Raw genomic sequence first — 15,095 nt, 5'->3', positions numbered from 1 at the left:
GTCGCTGTCCAGTGTCCCAATTCGTCCTGGTTCCCAGGCTCCGCAGCGGCATCCAGCGCCTTTGCAGTCAAACAACCGCAGTGCTCCAGCTTGCTTTGCCTTTCCCATCTCGTTTTCTGCTTTCCATTCTCATTCCCCATTACCATTACCATTCTCATTCTCATTCTTTGCTCCCGTCTCTTACCTTCCGCTTCCAACGATCTCGACCCCGACGACTTCATTCCACCAACATTCCTTCCACCTTTTCCGTCTCGTGCTCTTCATCTCCGAATCCGACTCTTCGACCTCCGCACCGCCTTTCCTTCTCCCTCTCGATACCCGCAGTCTCCTTTCTCTTCATCTCACCATCCACCCCTCGCCGCCTCGCCGCTTCTCCTCTTCTGCGCCGACCCCGAACCCCAGCGACTGCAAGTCGTCACATTCCCAACCACTCCTGCAAGGAACACCAATCTACACCAAACAAGGCCACCGAATGGCTACGACAGAGGCTGCGCTGCCACCCCATGGTAATTAAGCGCTTTCTTTGCGTCTGCGTCTGCTACCTTACTTCTTCACATCGTCTCTCGCTCTGCATTTGCTCAGCATCTGCCCACTACGCAATGTCTCGTCGAATTTCTCACCTGCGCCGCCTCGCCAATCGTCCTCAATCCTCAGAAACTGACTCCATACTAGATCGCCCCGATCGTCCGGGTCGGCGCCGTCCGTTTTCCACCTGGGTCAAAAAGCTCACCAACTTCAAGAGCTCCTCCTCGAGCGACGGCGGCGGCGTCCGTCTGCCCAGTTCCAAGCGCCAACAGGCCAAATTCCGCCGAGCCTCCAAGAACAACAACCCCTATCCACAGTCGGGCCGCGTAGCCTCCGCCAGCCACGCCGATGTCGACGTCGAGACCAGCTCCTACTCGTTTTCTACCGCTCTCAGTGGCAGCGCAACGTCTCTCGAGCGGGAGTCTGACGATGGCCGCGCCCCGCCTACGACCGGCGGAAGGTCCATGGCCCCCACGATTGCCACAGACCACGATGGCGCCCATTCTCTAGTCGCCCAATCCAACAACGCCCCGTCCGTTGCGGGAACGAGTCGGACGATCGGAGGGGTCGAGTCGCGCAGAGGAGGAGACAGCACTTTCTCGTCGCCAGCTCCCTCGGTGCGTTCGCTCACGACGACTCTCACCACGATACAATCCATGCCACCCAACGGCGGCACCCACGTGCCCACGAACCCGACCAACAACGGTAACCACACTTCGCATCAGGGTCATACCCACTCGATACACTTCAACCAGCCCTTCCCGACAGCATCGCCCGCTTCTGCCATACCGGCACATCTAGCGCCCTCGTCGTCGGGCCCGGGTCACCCCACGACGTACTCGACAGCGACGGCCAACAACTTGCTCACCGATAACGCGTCCATCATCACTCTTGCGTCGTCCTCAAAACGCCGGCGCCGTCGCTCACTCGACACCGACGCCTCAGTCCGTGCCCTAGCTCCTTCGTCGCTTTGGGGCGGCAGCCGGGAAAGTCTCCCCTTGAGCGTCCTCAGCGCCAACATCGATCAGGGCGCAGGCATGCCGACCACACCAGGCCTCCACCAGAGCAGCTCGCGAATTGCCAATGCCGAGCGCACCAGCATATACTCGGCAACCGGCGTGGCCCCGGCCATGCCCGGAGAGCGCAACAGCTTTTATGCGAAGCAGAGCGGCACCGGCGACGGAGCGAGCGTTCGGAGCGGACTGCTGGGCCACGGCCGGGCTGACAGCATCAGCGGGAGCATCGGCGGAGTAACCAGCCCGTTGACGAGCCCGCGGGAAGCATCAGAGATTGACGATACCGATGATCGAGGAGAGGGCACGAGTCGAACGAAGGATGACGAGGAGCGATGAGGCGATGTGATGGATCGCCATTTGACGAACAAATTCTTGCACTAATGAAATTGGGTTGGGAACGGGCAGGCATTATTGGGAGGAATCGGTGGGATGGGATATCAGGACTAGGGAGGGGAATCATGGATATATCACCATCATGGGGGCCAGGGCTCATACGAAGCCGGCCCAGCTGTGAAGACAAGCATCAATGGAACACATGCATTATGAGTCAACCAATCTGTACTTTTCAGGCTGTTACATGAGACGGCTTCCACAAGGCTTACCCAGACACATGCAGTGCAATATTTTACCCAACAATGCCAAATCAGCCCGTTCTTAGTACGGCAACGGGTCCAGGTCCAGCCCCTCGACGGAGAACTTGAACGAATCGTTCCGCGAGTAGCTGCCCGCGGTGTCAATATCAAGACGACCGCGGATGCAATCCTCAAAGTCGACGTCAGAGTAGATCAGACTCTCGTCATCCTCCCACTGCGGACCGGCAAGCACGTCGCCGTACGGCCCGACGATGCACGAACCCCCGCGGGAGATCCAGTCCTCAGACCGCAGCTTCGAAGCACTCTTGGCGGCGCTCGCGCTCTTGGCCGTCCCGTTCGTCTTGACGCCGTTGGTCGTCGGCGGCTCGTCGTCGTCGCAGCACAACACGATCTCGTTGCCGTCCTCCACAATCACGCTCTTCCTCCTCTTCCTCTGCGGGCTCGTCGACGACGTCGTCGTCGTCGTTCCCGCGCTGCTTCCCTTGCCCTCGGGCAACGCGATCTCGAATCCCTCCTCGGTCAGACACGAGTTCCGCCTCGCGCGCGGCGCGTACACGTCCGCGTCTCCCTTTTCCGCTTCGTCGCCGTCCGCTACCGCGGAAGAAGACGACGAGCCGTCGGGCCTCACGGCCATGTTGGACGACACGACGAAGCAGCGCCCCTCGCAGGCGACGGTGCGCATCAGGGGCAGCCACGTGTCGCGGCCGTCGGCGGTCGGGGCGAGGTACAGGTTCACGTTCTGCGCGTAGAGGGCCTGGCGGAGGAGGGGCATGTAGTTCTCCCAGCAGATGGCGGCGGCGAGGTTGACGCGCACGCCCTTGATCACGGTCGACACGGCCTTGAGGGTCGAGGGGGATCCCTGGGCCCAGACCAGGCGTTCCGTGGCCGTCTGCGGGTTCAATGTCTCAGTCCTGATGGAGAGTGATGGAAAAAGGAAGAAGAAGAACTTACGGGCATCACTTTGCGTCGCTTCCCGACCATGCCCAGCTTGGGACACACGTAGACGACGGAGCAGTACAGACTGCCCCCGGCCTTCTCGATGCACCCCACGACGACGAACACGCCCGTCTCGGCGGCGATGCGCTCGAGCTCCTCGCGGCTGCCGTCGCCGCGGGTGTACCCCTTCTCGTCGGCGAACTGCGCGGGCAGCTCCCTGCGGACCCACCTGTCGCCGGCGCCGGCGCCGCCGTCGCCGACGTTGTCGCCGAGGTCGACGGCCTTGGCGAAGTAGTCGAGGTAGTCGTCGCGGCCCGAGGGCAGGCGGGAGCCGATCTTGCAGCCGAAGTCGGCGCCGCGGGGGTAGCCGCCGATGAAGGCCTCGGGGAGGAGGAGGAGGTCGGCGCCGTGAGAGCGGGCGCGGCGGGCGAGGGCGGCGATCTGGGAGAGGGTTTGCGGGGTGGTGGGGGCCGTCGAGGGGGAGGCTGTCGCGAGGCGGATCGGAGGCATCTTGGTGGTGGTTCCTTGGGGATTGAAGCTGGAGATGGTTTGTGTGAATTGACTAGATCTGCAGGGTCTCAAAGGTCTGCGAGGTCTGCTGTTGATAAAGTGTCGTAAAGGGCGCGATAGACACGGATCAGAGGGGACGAGGTGTTATTTTCCCCGCGGGCACTAGGGATTTGAAAAGCGTCGAGGAATAACTTGTTGGACCCGCCGGAGTGAGGTGATTCAAAGGCCGGGACCACAATCGGGTGACCTGCGCTTTGGGGGGAGGTGGACGAGGTCGCCATTGGCGAGAGCTTACTGGGACGTCATCGCAGCTACCCCGCAGCAGCAGCAGCAGCAACGAGGAGGAGGAGCTCCACGATGGTTGTTGCGCTGCGCTGCGCTGCGCTGGAAAGTTGACTAAACCGACGGGAAGGGCAGGGAGATACGCGGTCGCCCCGTGCAGACACTGGACCCTTGCGCGTGAGGGGGCCGCCCGCTGAGGGCCGCTTAGGTGCCCTTGTAAGGGATGCTTGCAGCGGGTATCGTCGATCTTCTTCATCCTCACCTTATTTTCATTGCGTGGGTTAGGGGAATTCGAGGAAGAGGCATGCGGATTGACTGGACAACACTGGATAAGTGAGAGAAAAACAGTCTTTTTGTTGAATTTCTCATGAAATGCCTGGAGATTTAACATTGCATGATACCATCCCAAATAATGAGTGAGACGGGAGGAATGCCGCGTACTTTCTCACTTTCATCAAAGTGTCTCATGCCTCCATACACTTCTCACATACCCAGCTAAAGAAAGGTTTTATTGACTTCATAGCAGCAGAACTTCCATGTATGTTTACATTCTGTATCTAGATGATAGGCTTTTTTCCCTTTTTAACTGGAGTCTTCATCTGGATACGAATAGCACGTAGGTATCCGTCAACTCCTTCTGTCTGGTTTTGAACATGTTTAGCAACTCAATTGGTCAGAGATTCTATCCATGACCAAGACAATACAAGCACAGGGCTGGCGTAGGCTGTTAGTTGAACCAGGCTATGTTACTGCAGCTGAAATTCACAGATTCAATTCTTGCATTTGAGTCTCTACGGCCTATATCCCGGTTTCCATTGAATTGAGCTGAGTTTGTGATTTAGCGGTGAGAAGATGAGACCCTACCTAGGCATGGATGTTTTTGAATTGAATCATTATGTTCAGATCTGGTCATGCTGATGCCAATATCCCGGTTTTACTGTGTGACCTCGTGAAAAACGACCATTGTGAAGACGAAGGGCCCCTGGTGAAAACTCATAAACAGAAACGAAGTCGATATTCATAGCATTTTCCACCATGGCAACCCCGCCACCACAACTGCCCACGCTTCTCATGGTGATAACTTCTCGTAATCTCTTGTGAGTTCTAGGCAACGTCGTCTTTCCACATTTCAACCTCATAGCCATCAAGCACTTGAATAATCTCCATCGAATGGCGTATTCCAATCGCTCCTGTAAACTCTAGAGACAACGCTCATGATCCATCTTCTACATCAACTCATCCAGCAAGTTACTCAAATCAGCCTTCTTGACTCTGGCCTCCGTGATGACCAGGTCCTGCGGAAACCACTCCTGCAACCGGCCCCCAGGAAACCCGACACTTTTCTCAAGAACATCCCCTTCCTTCCCAGATATCATGACCCCAACCGCCGTCCCGCAACCCCAAGCCCAAACCATACCATCACCACAATACCCGGCACTAACCCACTCGCCAGCCTCAGCTCCCATCCACCCTTCATCATCAACCTCCTTCGCCTTCTCCTTCGTCTTCATCTTCCCTCCCGCAGCCGCCCTCTTCCTCCTAGAAATCCCCTCCGGAACCCTACCCACAAACGGCGCCATATCTCCCGTGAAGGCGATCACACCGCTCCATGCCCTCATCAAACTCCCACCCCACCTCGCACCAAACACACTCCCCATCACCCCGGCCACGTGCGCAATCGTCATCCCCTCGGTGCTCCCGTCCTCATACACCCCGACCATGTCGGCCCCCTGCCCGGGACTCCTCGCGAAGCCTCCTCCCAGCATCACGTCCCCGTTCGGCCTCTGCGTCACGTAGTCGAACATCCCGCCCCCGTACAGGAAGCTCCACGACCGCGCCCCGTCCCCCCGCCCCGCGGCGAACCCCTCCCCGGGCCGCTGCGCCGTCATGTGCGCCTTGGCCCCCGTCATCTTGCTCCTAAGCCCCGGCAGAAACTGCGACGCGTGCGCGTTGGTCGCGTGCACGACGTGCCGCGCCCTGACGTCCCCCCTCCGCGTCCGCACCACGTACGGCCTCCTCTCCTCCCTGCCGCCCTCCAGCAGAACCTCCTCCACGGCCGTCGAGGTCTCGATGCTCAGCCTCTTCTCCCCGACCTGGTCCAGGACCTCCCGCCAGCAACTCGCGACCAGCCGGTACGGCCACAGCGCGCCCGCCGCGTACGCGAGCGCCCCGAAGCAGTGGTCCCCCTCGACCTCGAACTCCTCCCTCGCGTCCTCCCTCCCGACAACCCGGATCTCGACCTCGGGGACCCATCTCTTCAGCTCCTCGACCTCCTTCTTCGCGGCCTCGAACCCGTCCGCGTCCATGAAGAAATCAACAGTCTCGACCCTCCGACACTCCGCCCCCTCCCGCCCCTCCCCGACCTCCAAAACGGCCTCCGCGGTCCTCAACGTAAACCGCGTCAGCTCCGCCCCCCTCTCCTTCCCAAACACCTTCGCAAGCCGCGGGAACAGCTCGTGCGGACTAGCCTTGACGTGCCCTCCATTCCGCCCCGTGGCCCCGGAGCAGAGCTGCCGCGCCTCCAGCACCACGACCCTCGGCTTCGGCCCCGTAGCAGAAGCAGCGGCGTACAGACTCCTGACGACCGCGACGGCGGTGATGCCGCTGCCGATGACGACAACGTCCGCCTCGCCCGGCAGCGCGTCCGACCGGGCGTCCACGAGCTCCGGGAACGGCGGGTCGTCGAGCCAGTAGGGCGCGCTCGGCTTGTCGTAGGGCAGCCCCGGCGGGGCGTTGACGCGGACGAGGAGGGCCTGGTATTGCCTGTTCAGGTCCATGAGGAGCTTCGCGACGGCGGCGACGCCCTTGCTCGCGGAGCGGAGGGCCGAGAGGATGGAGCCCATGGTGGCCGGGACGTTTCACGGCTGGTCGATATTACTGCTGCTATTATTCTCCCGTGATTATTGGGGATCCAGACGCATTGGTCCAGTTCATCAAAAGATGAGATGAAAGATAAGGCGAGTGAGAAAGGTAGGTAGGGAAGGTAGGTGTTGCAGACATATAGTTCTGTCGTGCCCGGCTTACATAACTGAGCCGGTGGATGGGCGGTGACGCATCTCTCGGGTCCCGGCACGGTGAGAGGATCCAAACACCAATGCATCTCGAGGATGAAGATAGGCGTGTTGCACGGGGCTCCGGAACAACGCAGTTCATATGTGATTGTGTGACGGAAGGTAGGTTCTAGTGAACGGCTATTCCTGATGGCGATTGTCACGAATGTTGAAGGCTGACGGCCCGATACACTTGGTTCAGATAGCACGAGATTAGGGACTGTGGTAATTCTAGAATCAATTTTTTCTTTACCTCCTCTACAAAAATACATCCTCAATTCCAACCAACGCGAGCCGTGCACTTCCGAGATATTCTGCCAATGCGGCTACCATTCTAATCACCCGTGCTAATGAGAGTTGCATAGCGCATGACGGCCGCCGCAGCAAAAACTTCAACAATGTCTCGGTGACATCAAAAACTTCAACGACGTCCCAGCGGCATCAAAGGGAGCATTTCAACGAGGGCGAAGAAGAAATATCAGTTGCCTTGAAAAATCTGTAATGTGACGCCAAACCTATGCCGGGTATGTTGTCGAAATGCCGTTCCTGACTCCGCCAAATCATTCATCCGCGCCCACCATGAGTTTCCCCAATCCAGACGACAAAATTCCCAAATTATCAACATGAAAGAAGACACGCACTCTGTTCACCTATTCGCTGACTTCGCCCTCCTCGTCCGAGATATGATCGAGGTCGACGTCAATGTCAACGTCCATTCTGCTGTTTCGTCCCATGGAATCCAGACCCATGTCGGCCCGGATGTCTCTCTGGATTTTGAGGAAGTACTTCCTCAACGTACGCAAACCCCGCAGAAAACCGCGATCCGGCTCGTTGGGGTGCTGAGGCGGACACGGTTTACCCTCTGCCAAATCGCCCTTGGTGAGGCTGTTGGCAAAGTCGGCGATCTTGAAGTCAATCTCGCGCTTGTTCTTCCGTTTCCGCTTCTCACGCAAAGCCGACGTCTCCTCCGTGTCGGTTGCAATGTCAGTGGTCGAGTCGTCGACGACCGTGTCGTATTCATTCCCCTCAGTCGTGTCGCCATCGTAGAACATAAGGAGGCTGGCGGCGTAAAAACGGTAACCGTCCAGCTTTCGAACAATAGACTCGAGCTTGTCGAGCTTGTGCAAGATCGTGGGAATGTGGCGCAGGATGCTGGAATAGTCCACACCGTCGTACAGGAACCGCGTCAGCGCATCCTGGAACTCCTGTCCAGCCTTCAGGTCGCGACCGAAGTATTTGTCCTTAAACACGTAACTCTGGCTCTTGACGTCCCAGACCTGCAGTCCGCAGACACGCACGCCGAGCTCGCGTGAGGTCGTCTTGGCACACTTGCCCTGCTGTGACTTCTTCTTCTTCGGCGTGGCTTCAACGCCGTATTGCCTGGTTCCCATCTTCAGATCCATGATGCAAGGCCGTTTCATGCCCGCAGTCAGGTCCTCCAATAGGAGGAAATATTCCACGCGAGAGTTTCGCTGGGTCTGTGCTTCTTTCGGGTTGACAGGCCGCGGAATCTTGCGGAACTCCTGGGTCGGACTGGGAACCTCGGACGGCGCGGTCGAAGCATATGTCGAGTGCTCCGCCACCCGCGCAAGCTCGGGCTGCGTCGCTTCCGCAGCTGCAGGGAGGTTCAACTCTTCGGCAGGTCCGTTCGAATTTGCACCGTTCGGCGTCGGTGGCTCAATCATGGGCGAATTGACTTGGGAGGCGGATCCTGATTGTCCTTCGTCTCCACCCCTGTAACCCGCGTCGTCTGCCTCTTCCCAGTACTTCAGGTTTCCTCTAGACTCCGTGACAGTCCGTGGCTTTCGGCGAAGACCGGTTCCAGAGTAACGTCGCTTCTTTTTCTGAGCAATGACCTTGTCCGCCAATGTTTCTGGCTCCGGCGCACTCGTTCCCGTGACGTCTTTGACGTCGCTGTCTTCGGCCTCCATGGGCTCCGCCGGTCCGGGACGCTCAATAGTCATGCTTGTGGTTGGAGGTGATGAGCTACTGGGTCGCAGCGGACTGGAGTATTGGGGTACGTGACTCTCGGATGCAACAGGCTCCTGCCTACGAACCAAATCCGGGACAGAACTGGCGGGTCTCAAGGTCTGCTGCTTTCGGAAGGCCATGGACTTCTGGTGCGGGCGTCGGTGCTTGTGAATTGGAATTGGCTGCTTGAGAAAGGCGTCGTTGAAAACCTCGTTACGCAGACGCTTGTTGACCGTCGTGGCTCCCCAGCTGTTGGCATGGCGGTCGTCCAAGCTTGGTCTTGTCGGCGATGCCATCTTGCTCTGCTCGGGGTTATCAGGCAGACCGGACGATGATGTACTACGGCCCCTGGTAGGCATTGTCGTTGGGGGTGGAGTGGGTTGGAATAGATTCCGCGGCAGGATGTGCCAGTTGTCGTCGAATGTAACTGTGGGAATCGGAACAGGTGTCGAGGCGAGTGACTGACTGATAATCCTGCGATGCTCCAAGTTGCTCTGAGGGGCGCTGTTGGAGTTGGCTGAGACCGAGCCATTAGAGCCGTTGGACTTGGACTGGTCGGCCGCGACTGTGGCACCAATGTCTCCGGTGGGCTTGCGCTCCAACAGGCCTACATCCTCCCTCTTGTGGGTGGACTTGCGCCTAGGCTGTTTGTGAAAGGTCACGTTCAGAACACCGATATAACTGCAGTTGTTAGCAACGGCCCAGAAGTGACATGAGTTAGCACGCAGGTCTTACCGAGGTAAGAAGGTCAGCAAGTCACGATGATGCTGTTCGACATTCTCGTAGAACTCGTTCTCTCTGTTATTAAGCTGTTTGCAAACGGCCCTCTTGGAAAAGCGCCAAAGTGTCGTATGACCGCCAACTTGATGTTTGTAAGGAATCAGCTCGATGGCCTCAAGAGGCTCCTTCTCGTCCGCAGTGTGATGATGAGCGTGGTCTTCGAAGTACGTCGGCAATTGCTTGGGCGTTGGCGGCTCGGGCTCGTCGTCGACCGCAAAGTCCTCCACGTTGCCAGGTTGAACCTCGCGCAGTGCCACGTTTGGAGCGCCAGGCAGCCGCTTGGGCTTGGATTTGTGGGATGGCGTGTCGGGGGGTTGGTCTGGGGAAGGCTCTTCTTCGGGCTCAGGTTCGTCGGCTTTCACCAGCCAAGGGTGAAAGTCTTCAGCTCTAGAGGCAGTACGATTACCAGGTGTTTTAGGCTTGATTACGTCTCGTTCGCGTTCGGCAGCTTCCTCCAGGCCGGGGTGCGGTACAAAGACCGCGGAGGAGATTTTCTCCTCGCTGGATTCGTCTCCCTCCTCGTGACTCTCACCGTGCTCGCTGCTGTCAGATGGACGACGGATTTCGGCCAACCGGGACTCATCAGTGGCAGTGGGAGATGCCTGATCTTCAGGTTTGGTGTCCTTCGAGGCAGCCTGCACGGCACCGTCGGAGTCAACCTTGTGAAAGATGTCGCCATTGACCTTCCTCAGCCCAAAGTAATCCTGAGTGGGCGAGTCGGTAAGAATGGGGGTCTCGCCTGCCTGTGGTGACTGCAGAGGATAAGTCTTGACCCTCTCCAGTTGCTTGGGCAGCCAGTCCTTCTTGTCGAGGATCCGAGGCGAGGGCGTAGGGTTCGTGCTGACCGATTTAGCAGCGAAATCTTCAATGGCAATGTCGGCCGAGAGGATAGCCGGGGCCTCCTGGCCCGGCGAAATCTTTTCTCGGGGGTGTATCTGGCGCGACTCCTTCCGACGCGACTTGTCGTCTTTGGGCAGGCCTTCTCTGAAGAATCGTAAACTGTAGCTCGCCTTGCGACTGCGAGCATTGGGTTCGGCACCAATCATGGCTTCGTGAACCGACTTCTCGACTTGACCGTCCTCCTGACCATCGACGGCCTCGCTCGATCCGATAGACCATATCTTCTCGGGTCCCATGGAAAACCGCTGCTCAAGCTTCTTGGGTCGTACGTCGGTGTCGGTGTCGGTGTCGACGTTCTCACGCAAGCGTTGGTCGAGCTGCGCAACAGAAGAGGCGAGAGAGCCTTCCGGGCTGGTGGAGTGCGAATGTGCTCGGTTTTTCCGCAGACCGTCCTGTACCTTGGACTGGCTGTCTACCCGCTCCAAAGACGTCCCGCGGCCCCGTGATCGAGTGCTCCTGAGAAAGTCCCGATGGTCCAGCAACATTGCCCTTATACCCTGAAAGCTGGCCATGTCGTAGGTTGGCGAGGTCATGATCTCCATATCGGCGGCGGCAGTAGGTTCTTCGAGGTCGGAGGTGTTGATAGTGGCGGCGGCGGTGGTAGCAGTGGCGGCAGGGGGTATGAAGCCAGGTTGAGGGGCGCTTCTCGGGGCTACTGAAGCTCCATGGCCAGGGTGGGAGGGAGCATTTCGAGGGTCGAGGGCGAGGGAATCCAGGCCAGCAGCGGAGGCAGAGTTGGAAGGGAGGGAGTCGATTGTGGGCGAAGGCAGCGAGCGAGTAGATAGTTGAGACGAGGGTTGGTCGTTGTGAGAGTGTGTTCTCGAAGGAATGCCACGGGCAGAGGCAAGGGCTTGGGTTAGCAAGGACGGACCGGACTGCCTCGGGAGGGCAGCAGGGGCTCGGGGCTTTTTAATATTCGGGTCGACATGGCTCGAGACATCCTGCGAGGGCGAGGGCTGGGTGACAGCGGCCGTGGCAGGGGGTGGAGCCGAAGCTGCAGGTGCAGGTTGGGCTGGGGGTGTGTTTTGAGATTGAGGCGCTTGAGCTGGATCTAGAGGCGAGGGATGTTGATGTTGTTGTTCAGGTTGGGCGGCAGCGGCAACGACGGCGGCTGTAGGAACATCAGCAGCAGCAGCGCCAGCTTGAGGATCGGCGGCGGCAGCGGGGAGAGGAGGAGTAGCAGGAGCAGGAGCAGGAGCAGGGTTGGGTTGACCGGGACCAGGACTGGGAGTCGTGCTGGAGGTGAGGGTGTCGATGGTGTCTCTGTGTTCGGGGGCGGAACTTGGAGAAGACGACGAATGCGCGGGGCTCACCAGGGTCGCGGGTGCGGCATTTTCGGAGTTTCGAGGCGGGCTGGACATGAGGAAAACATCTGGCAGTGCTCGGTTCGTGATGGAGGATTGGTCGCCGGTTGATTTGGGGCGGAAAAAGGGGAATCGTAGGGATAGAGAGCGGCGCGGCGGTGCGGAAGGGGATGAAGTGTGGGAGGTGAGAATGGCGAAAAGAAACGTCACAGCAATGGAAGAATAGCGGTAGGTAGGTAGCAAATGGCCAATGCCCACCAGGCTTAGGTTAAGGCCCGCTGGGGTGCGGAAATGGACGTGGAGGAAAGAGAAAGTGGGCGGGCGGCCTTAGGGCGGGTGAAAGGTGTGAGTGAGTGAGTGGGTGAGTGAGTTGATTGAGAGAGAGAGAGAGAGTGTGTGTGTGTGTGGTGAGGTGTGTGTGACGGCGACAGCAGCAAGCGACTGAGTGCCCTGAGTTTAGTTTAGGTTAGGCTCGGTTCCAGTGTTTGTGTGCCTGTACTCTGTAGGAGGTGTCTCTCTAAGATGAGGTGGGAGTGAGAAGTACCCCAATGTTCGTTCGCAGAGGGCGTGTATGGAAGGAAATGGAAGAATGCAATGCGCTGCGATGCGAATCTCCAGTCTGTCTGTGCCTGTGCCTGTGTGAGTGCGAGGTGAGGTGAGGTGAGGTGGGTTCAGGCGGTGACTGTGGGACGCTATCCGTAGATTGCAGCTGCTGATGAGAGTTGATAGAACGTGCTGAATCCTCGAGGCTGATAGTGGTGATTCCAATTGTCGGGCATCATATGAAAGACAGATGTCGAGATAAGAAGGGTTAGTGAGGGGTAAATCTACAGTTGATTGCTTCACTCAATCTCATATCGGGAGAAGGTAAGGTAGCTCATACGCCAAATTCATAGATAAGACTACCTCCTGCCCGAAAAAGGAGACTTCTTCTCATCCCAAATCCCACAGGCGGCGCGCCTTGAGTGGAGGGTGAGCGTAATGAGACAGGGATACTGATGGGCCTGATGGACGCCCATATCGATGATGGAGACATGAGAAGCTAAGTGAGAGGTACTTCCAAGTGAGGGGTTGATAGCCGGTGAAGCATGTACCGAGGATAAGTAGCGACAGATTGAAGTACTCTCCCTCGGTTATGGGGTGCGTAGATACATCCATATCAGTTGCTGCCACGTGTGGGAAGTAGTGGCATCTGGCGGGGAGAAAACAAATGCTGGAACTCAGGAAGGAACACCACGACGCTCCATCGGTCTGCCGGTCAACCATCACCATCTGTGCAGTTGACGTTTCCTGTTTTTCTCGCCCAGTTGGTACTTTCTTTCCGTCGACTGAGCTATCCTTCCGTTACCAAGCGGGGAGAAAAAAAGAAGAAAAAAAGAAAAAAATGGTCTGCCAGCGCCGCCCGCGAAGGTCAACCCAAATTTGAGGCCCTACATTATCAAGTATCACCATCAACACCATCACCATCAAGCCAGCATCGTCACCACCGCTCAATCCATCGACATCAATCCGCGACAGCGTTCAAGGTTGCGGACTGGTTTCCACGGTCATCTCCATCCTTCCATCCAGGCACTGCCCGGTTACCGATACGAATAACCACACGCACGTTCAAAAAAGACACGATCCTCTGCGCCTACGCAGTCGATGGACAGTATCCAACATGGACGGCCCCCGTCTCCCTCGTTTCCATAGCTGCGGGCGCCCCTGCGCAACCCCGGTCCTGCCAGTATCAACCCAGCAGCCCTTTCGTCCAAACCCCGCTTGAGCCGTCTCACGCCGCCCACGGGACTGCCAACTTGGCTCCCGGAGCCTCCCCATCGACCCAGTCCAGTTGTCCTGAACGCCGGTTCATTCGCCAATGTCAGGGCCGTCCTAGCCTGGAATCTTTTCGGTCGACACAGCGGCAGCGGCAGCGCCTTGGCTGTTGGGGACGGGGACGGGGACGTCGTCAATTGAGATCCGTCTTGCTTCACTTTCTTTGGGCCAAACCGTTGGAGAACCCCCGGCCTGGAACCTCTCCAAAAACTCTACTTGCTGCAGTAGCTACCGATAGTCTGTGGATACGCCAGCCTCAGCCATTGGGAATCGGAATCTCATCCGGCTGACCTTCACCTTCTTGCATCGTGCTCGTCATGAGTTCTGTGTGCCGTCCGCATACATACAATCCACAGCGATATCTCCAGTCACGAGGCACGACATTACCTAATGGACAACCCCAGATCATCACCATCCTGGGCCTTGGCTCCAAGCCTTGTGGCTCCGTACGAAGTACACGAAGCACCGGTTCCTTGGCCTCCTGTGCGCTCCTCGCCGGGACTTTGGGTTACGCATGCTTTCCGCCATGATGTAAGCATCGTCACTGCGCTGCGGCGGGGAGTTGCCCTTCCCTTCCGCGGTCTCCCAGCTGCAGACAGCTACGGTCTCTCCGTACGGATACCAGCAACTCAGACCCCGAAATGTCCAAACGGACACAACCAAACATTCCATTCCAGCAATGTCTCTTACCGACGCGACAAAGCGTTCGCCCGTTGATCCCGAAACCCTTCTGGGAGCGCGTTATCCGTTCTATCGATTTTACAGGCTCGTCCCAAGAGCCTTCATTACCCATGTCTTGTCTGCTGGAATGTCATGTATCAGATGAGAAGTTCATGGCGAAATATCAGCTACCAAACACGAAAACGATGGCGAATGATCACAACCACAACAAATGCCGACTTCTTGGTCGCCGCTTGTCATTCGTCTATCCAACCAGGACAAGACCGCTCGGGATCATATCCTATCCGCCATCTTCTTGACCGTCCTTCTTGTCCGACCCCCTGATGTCTCTCCAAGAAACGCGCCGCGGCGTCGGTGCGGGCCAACCCTACGACTAGTCGCTAGCCGGTGAGCTCCCAAATATGCCAACTACACATCCTCCGAGAACCGTGCCGGCCGGTGCTACACACCCTCTCTCCAGACCGTCTATTCATTCGTCCTTTTTGGATGACGGATGGTACCATCTTTGGGCCATGTTAAGCAAGCAGGCAAACGACCTGACAAGCAGCCATGCAATGCCAATTGTCACGATTAGACAACAGCAGAGACGACGGTTTGACAAGCTCGCATGACCGCCTTATCAACACGTTGTCGTTGCTTTGCTGGCCATCCAGGTGTCTTCGTCATAATCGTCGAACCCGGTTTCGCTACGACTGTCGCAATTGTTCCACAGCGTCAGATCACCGAATCACA

General features: G+C 57.8%; 4 protein-coding genes across 4 annotated transcripts; 1 reads left to right on the top strand and 3 right to left on the bottom strand.

Annotated features, from left to right (window-relative positions):
• Nucleotides 1-472: 472 nt before the first annotated feature.
• Nucleotides 473-1,877, top strand: CkaCkLH20_08115 (uncharacterized protein; the record flags this gene model as incomplete). The annotated part of the gene is made up of 2 exons (XM_038890830.1): nucleotides 473-506; nucleotides 673-1,877. The coding sequence occupies 2 exons, from the start codon at nucleotides 473-475 to the stop codon at nucleotides 1,875-1,877; spliced, it is 1,239 nt and encodes a 412-aa protein (XP_038744013.1).
• A 318-nt stretch (nucleotides 1,878-2,195) lies between these two features.
• Nucleotides 2,196-3,580, bottom strand: CkaCkLH20_08114 (carbon-nitrogen hydrolase; the record flags this gene model as incomplete). Its single annotated transcript, XM_038890829.1, has 2 exons — nucleotides 2,196-3,023; nucleotides 3,086-3,580. The coding sequence occupies 2 exons, from the start codon at nucleotides 3,578-3,580 to the stop codon at nucleotides 2,196-2,198; spliced, it is 1,323 nt and encodes a 440-aa protein (XP_038744012.1).
• Nucleotides 3,581-5,088: 1,508 nt separating this feature from the next.
• On the bottom strand, nucleotides 5,089-6,705 carry CkaCkLH20_08113 (uncharacterized protein; the record flags this gene model as incomplete). Its single annotated transcript, XM_038890828.1, has 1 exon — nucleotides 5,089-6,705. The coding sequence occupies one exon, from the start codon at nucleotides 6,703-6,705 to the stop codon at nucleotides 5,089-5,091; it is 1,617 nt and encodes a 538-aa protein (XP_038744011.1).
• An 857-nt stretch (nucleotides 6,706-7,562) lies between these two features.
• On the bottom strand, nucleotides 7,563-11,942 carry CkaCkLH20_08112 (inositol polyphosphate kinase; the record flags this gene model as incomplete). Its single annotated transcript, XM_038890827.1, has 2 exons — nucleotides 7,563-9,564; nucleotides 9,619-11,942. 2 exons carry the CDS (start codon nucleotides 11,940-11,942, stop codon nucleotides 7,563-7,565), a joined length of 4,326 nt encoding a protein of 1,441 aa, XP_038744010.1.
• Nucleotides 11,943-15,095: the final 3,153 nt, after the last annotated feature.

Source organism: Colletotrichum karsti (genome assembly GCF_011947395.1).
Source record: "Colletotrichum karsti strain CkLH20 chromosome Unknown Scaffold26, whole genome shotgun sequence".
Taxonomy (NCBI): Eukaryota; Fungi; Ascomycota; class Sordariomycetes; order Glomerellales; family Glomerellaceae; genus Colletotrichum; species Colletotrichum karsti.
Note: the sequence above shows the minus strand (reverse complement) of the source record. Positions and strands in the feature narration are given on the sequence as shown.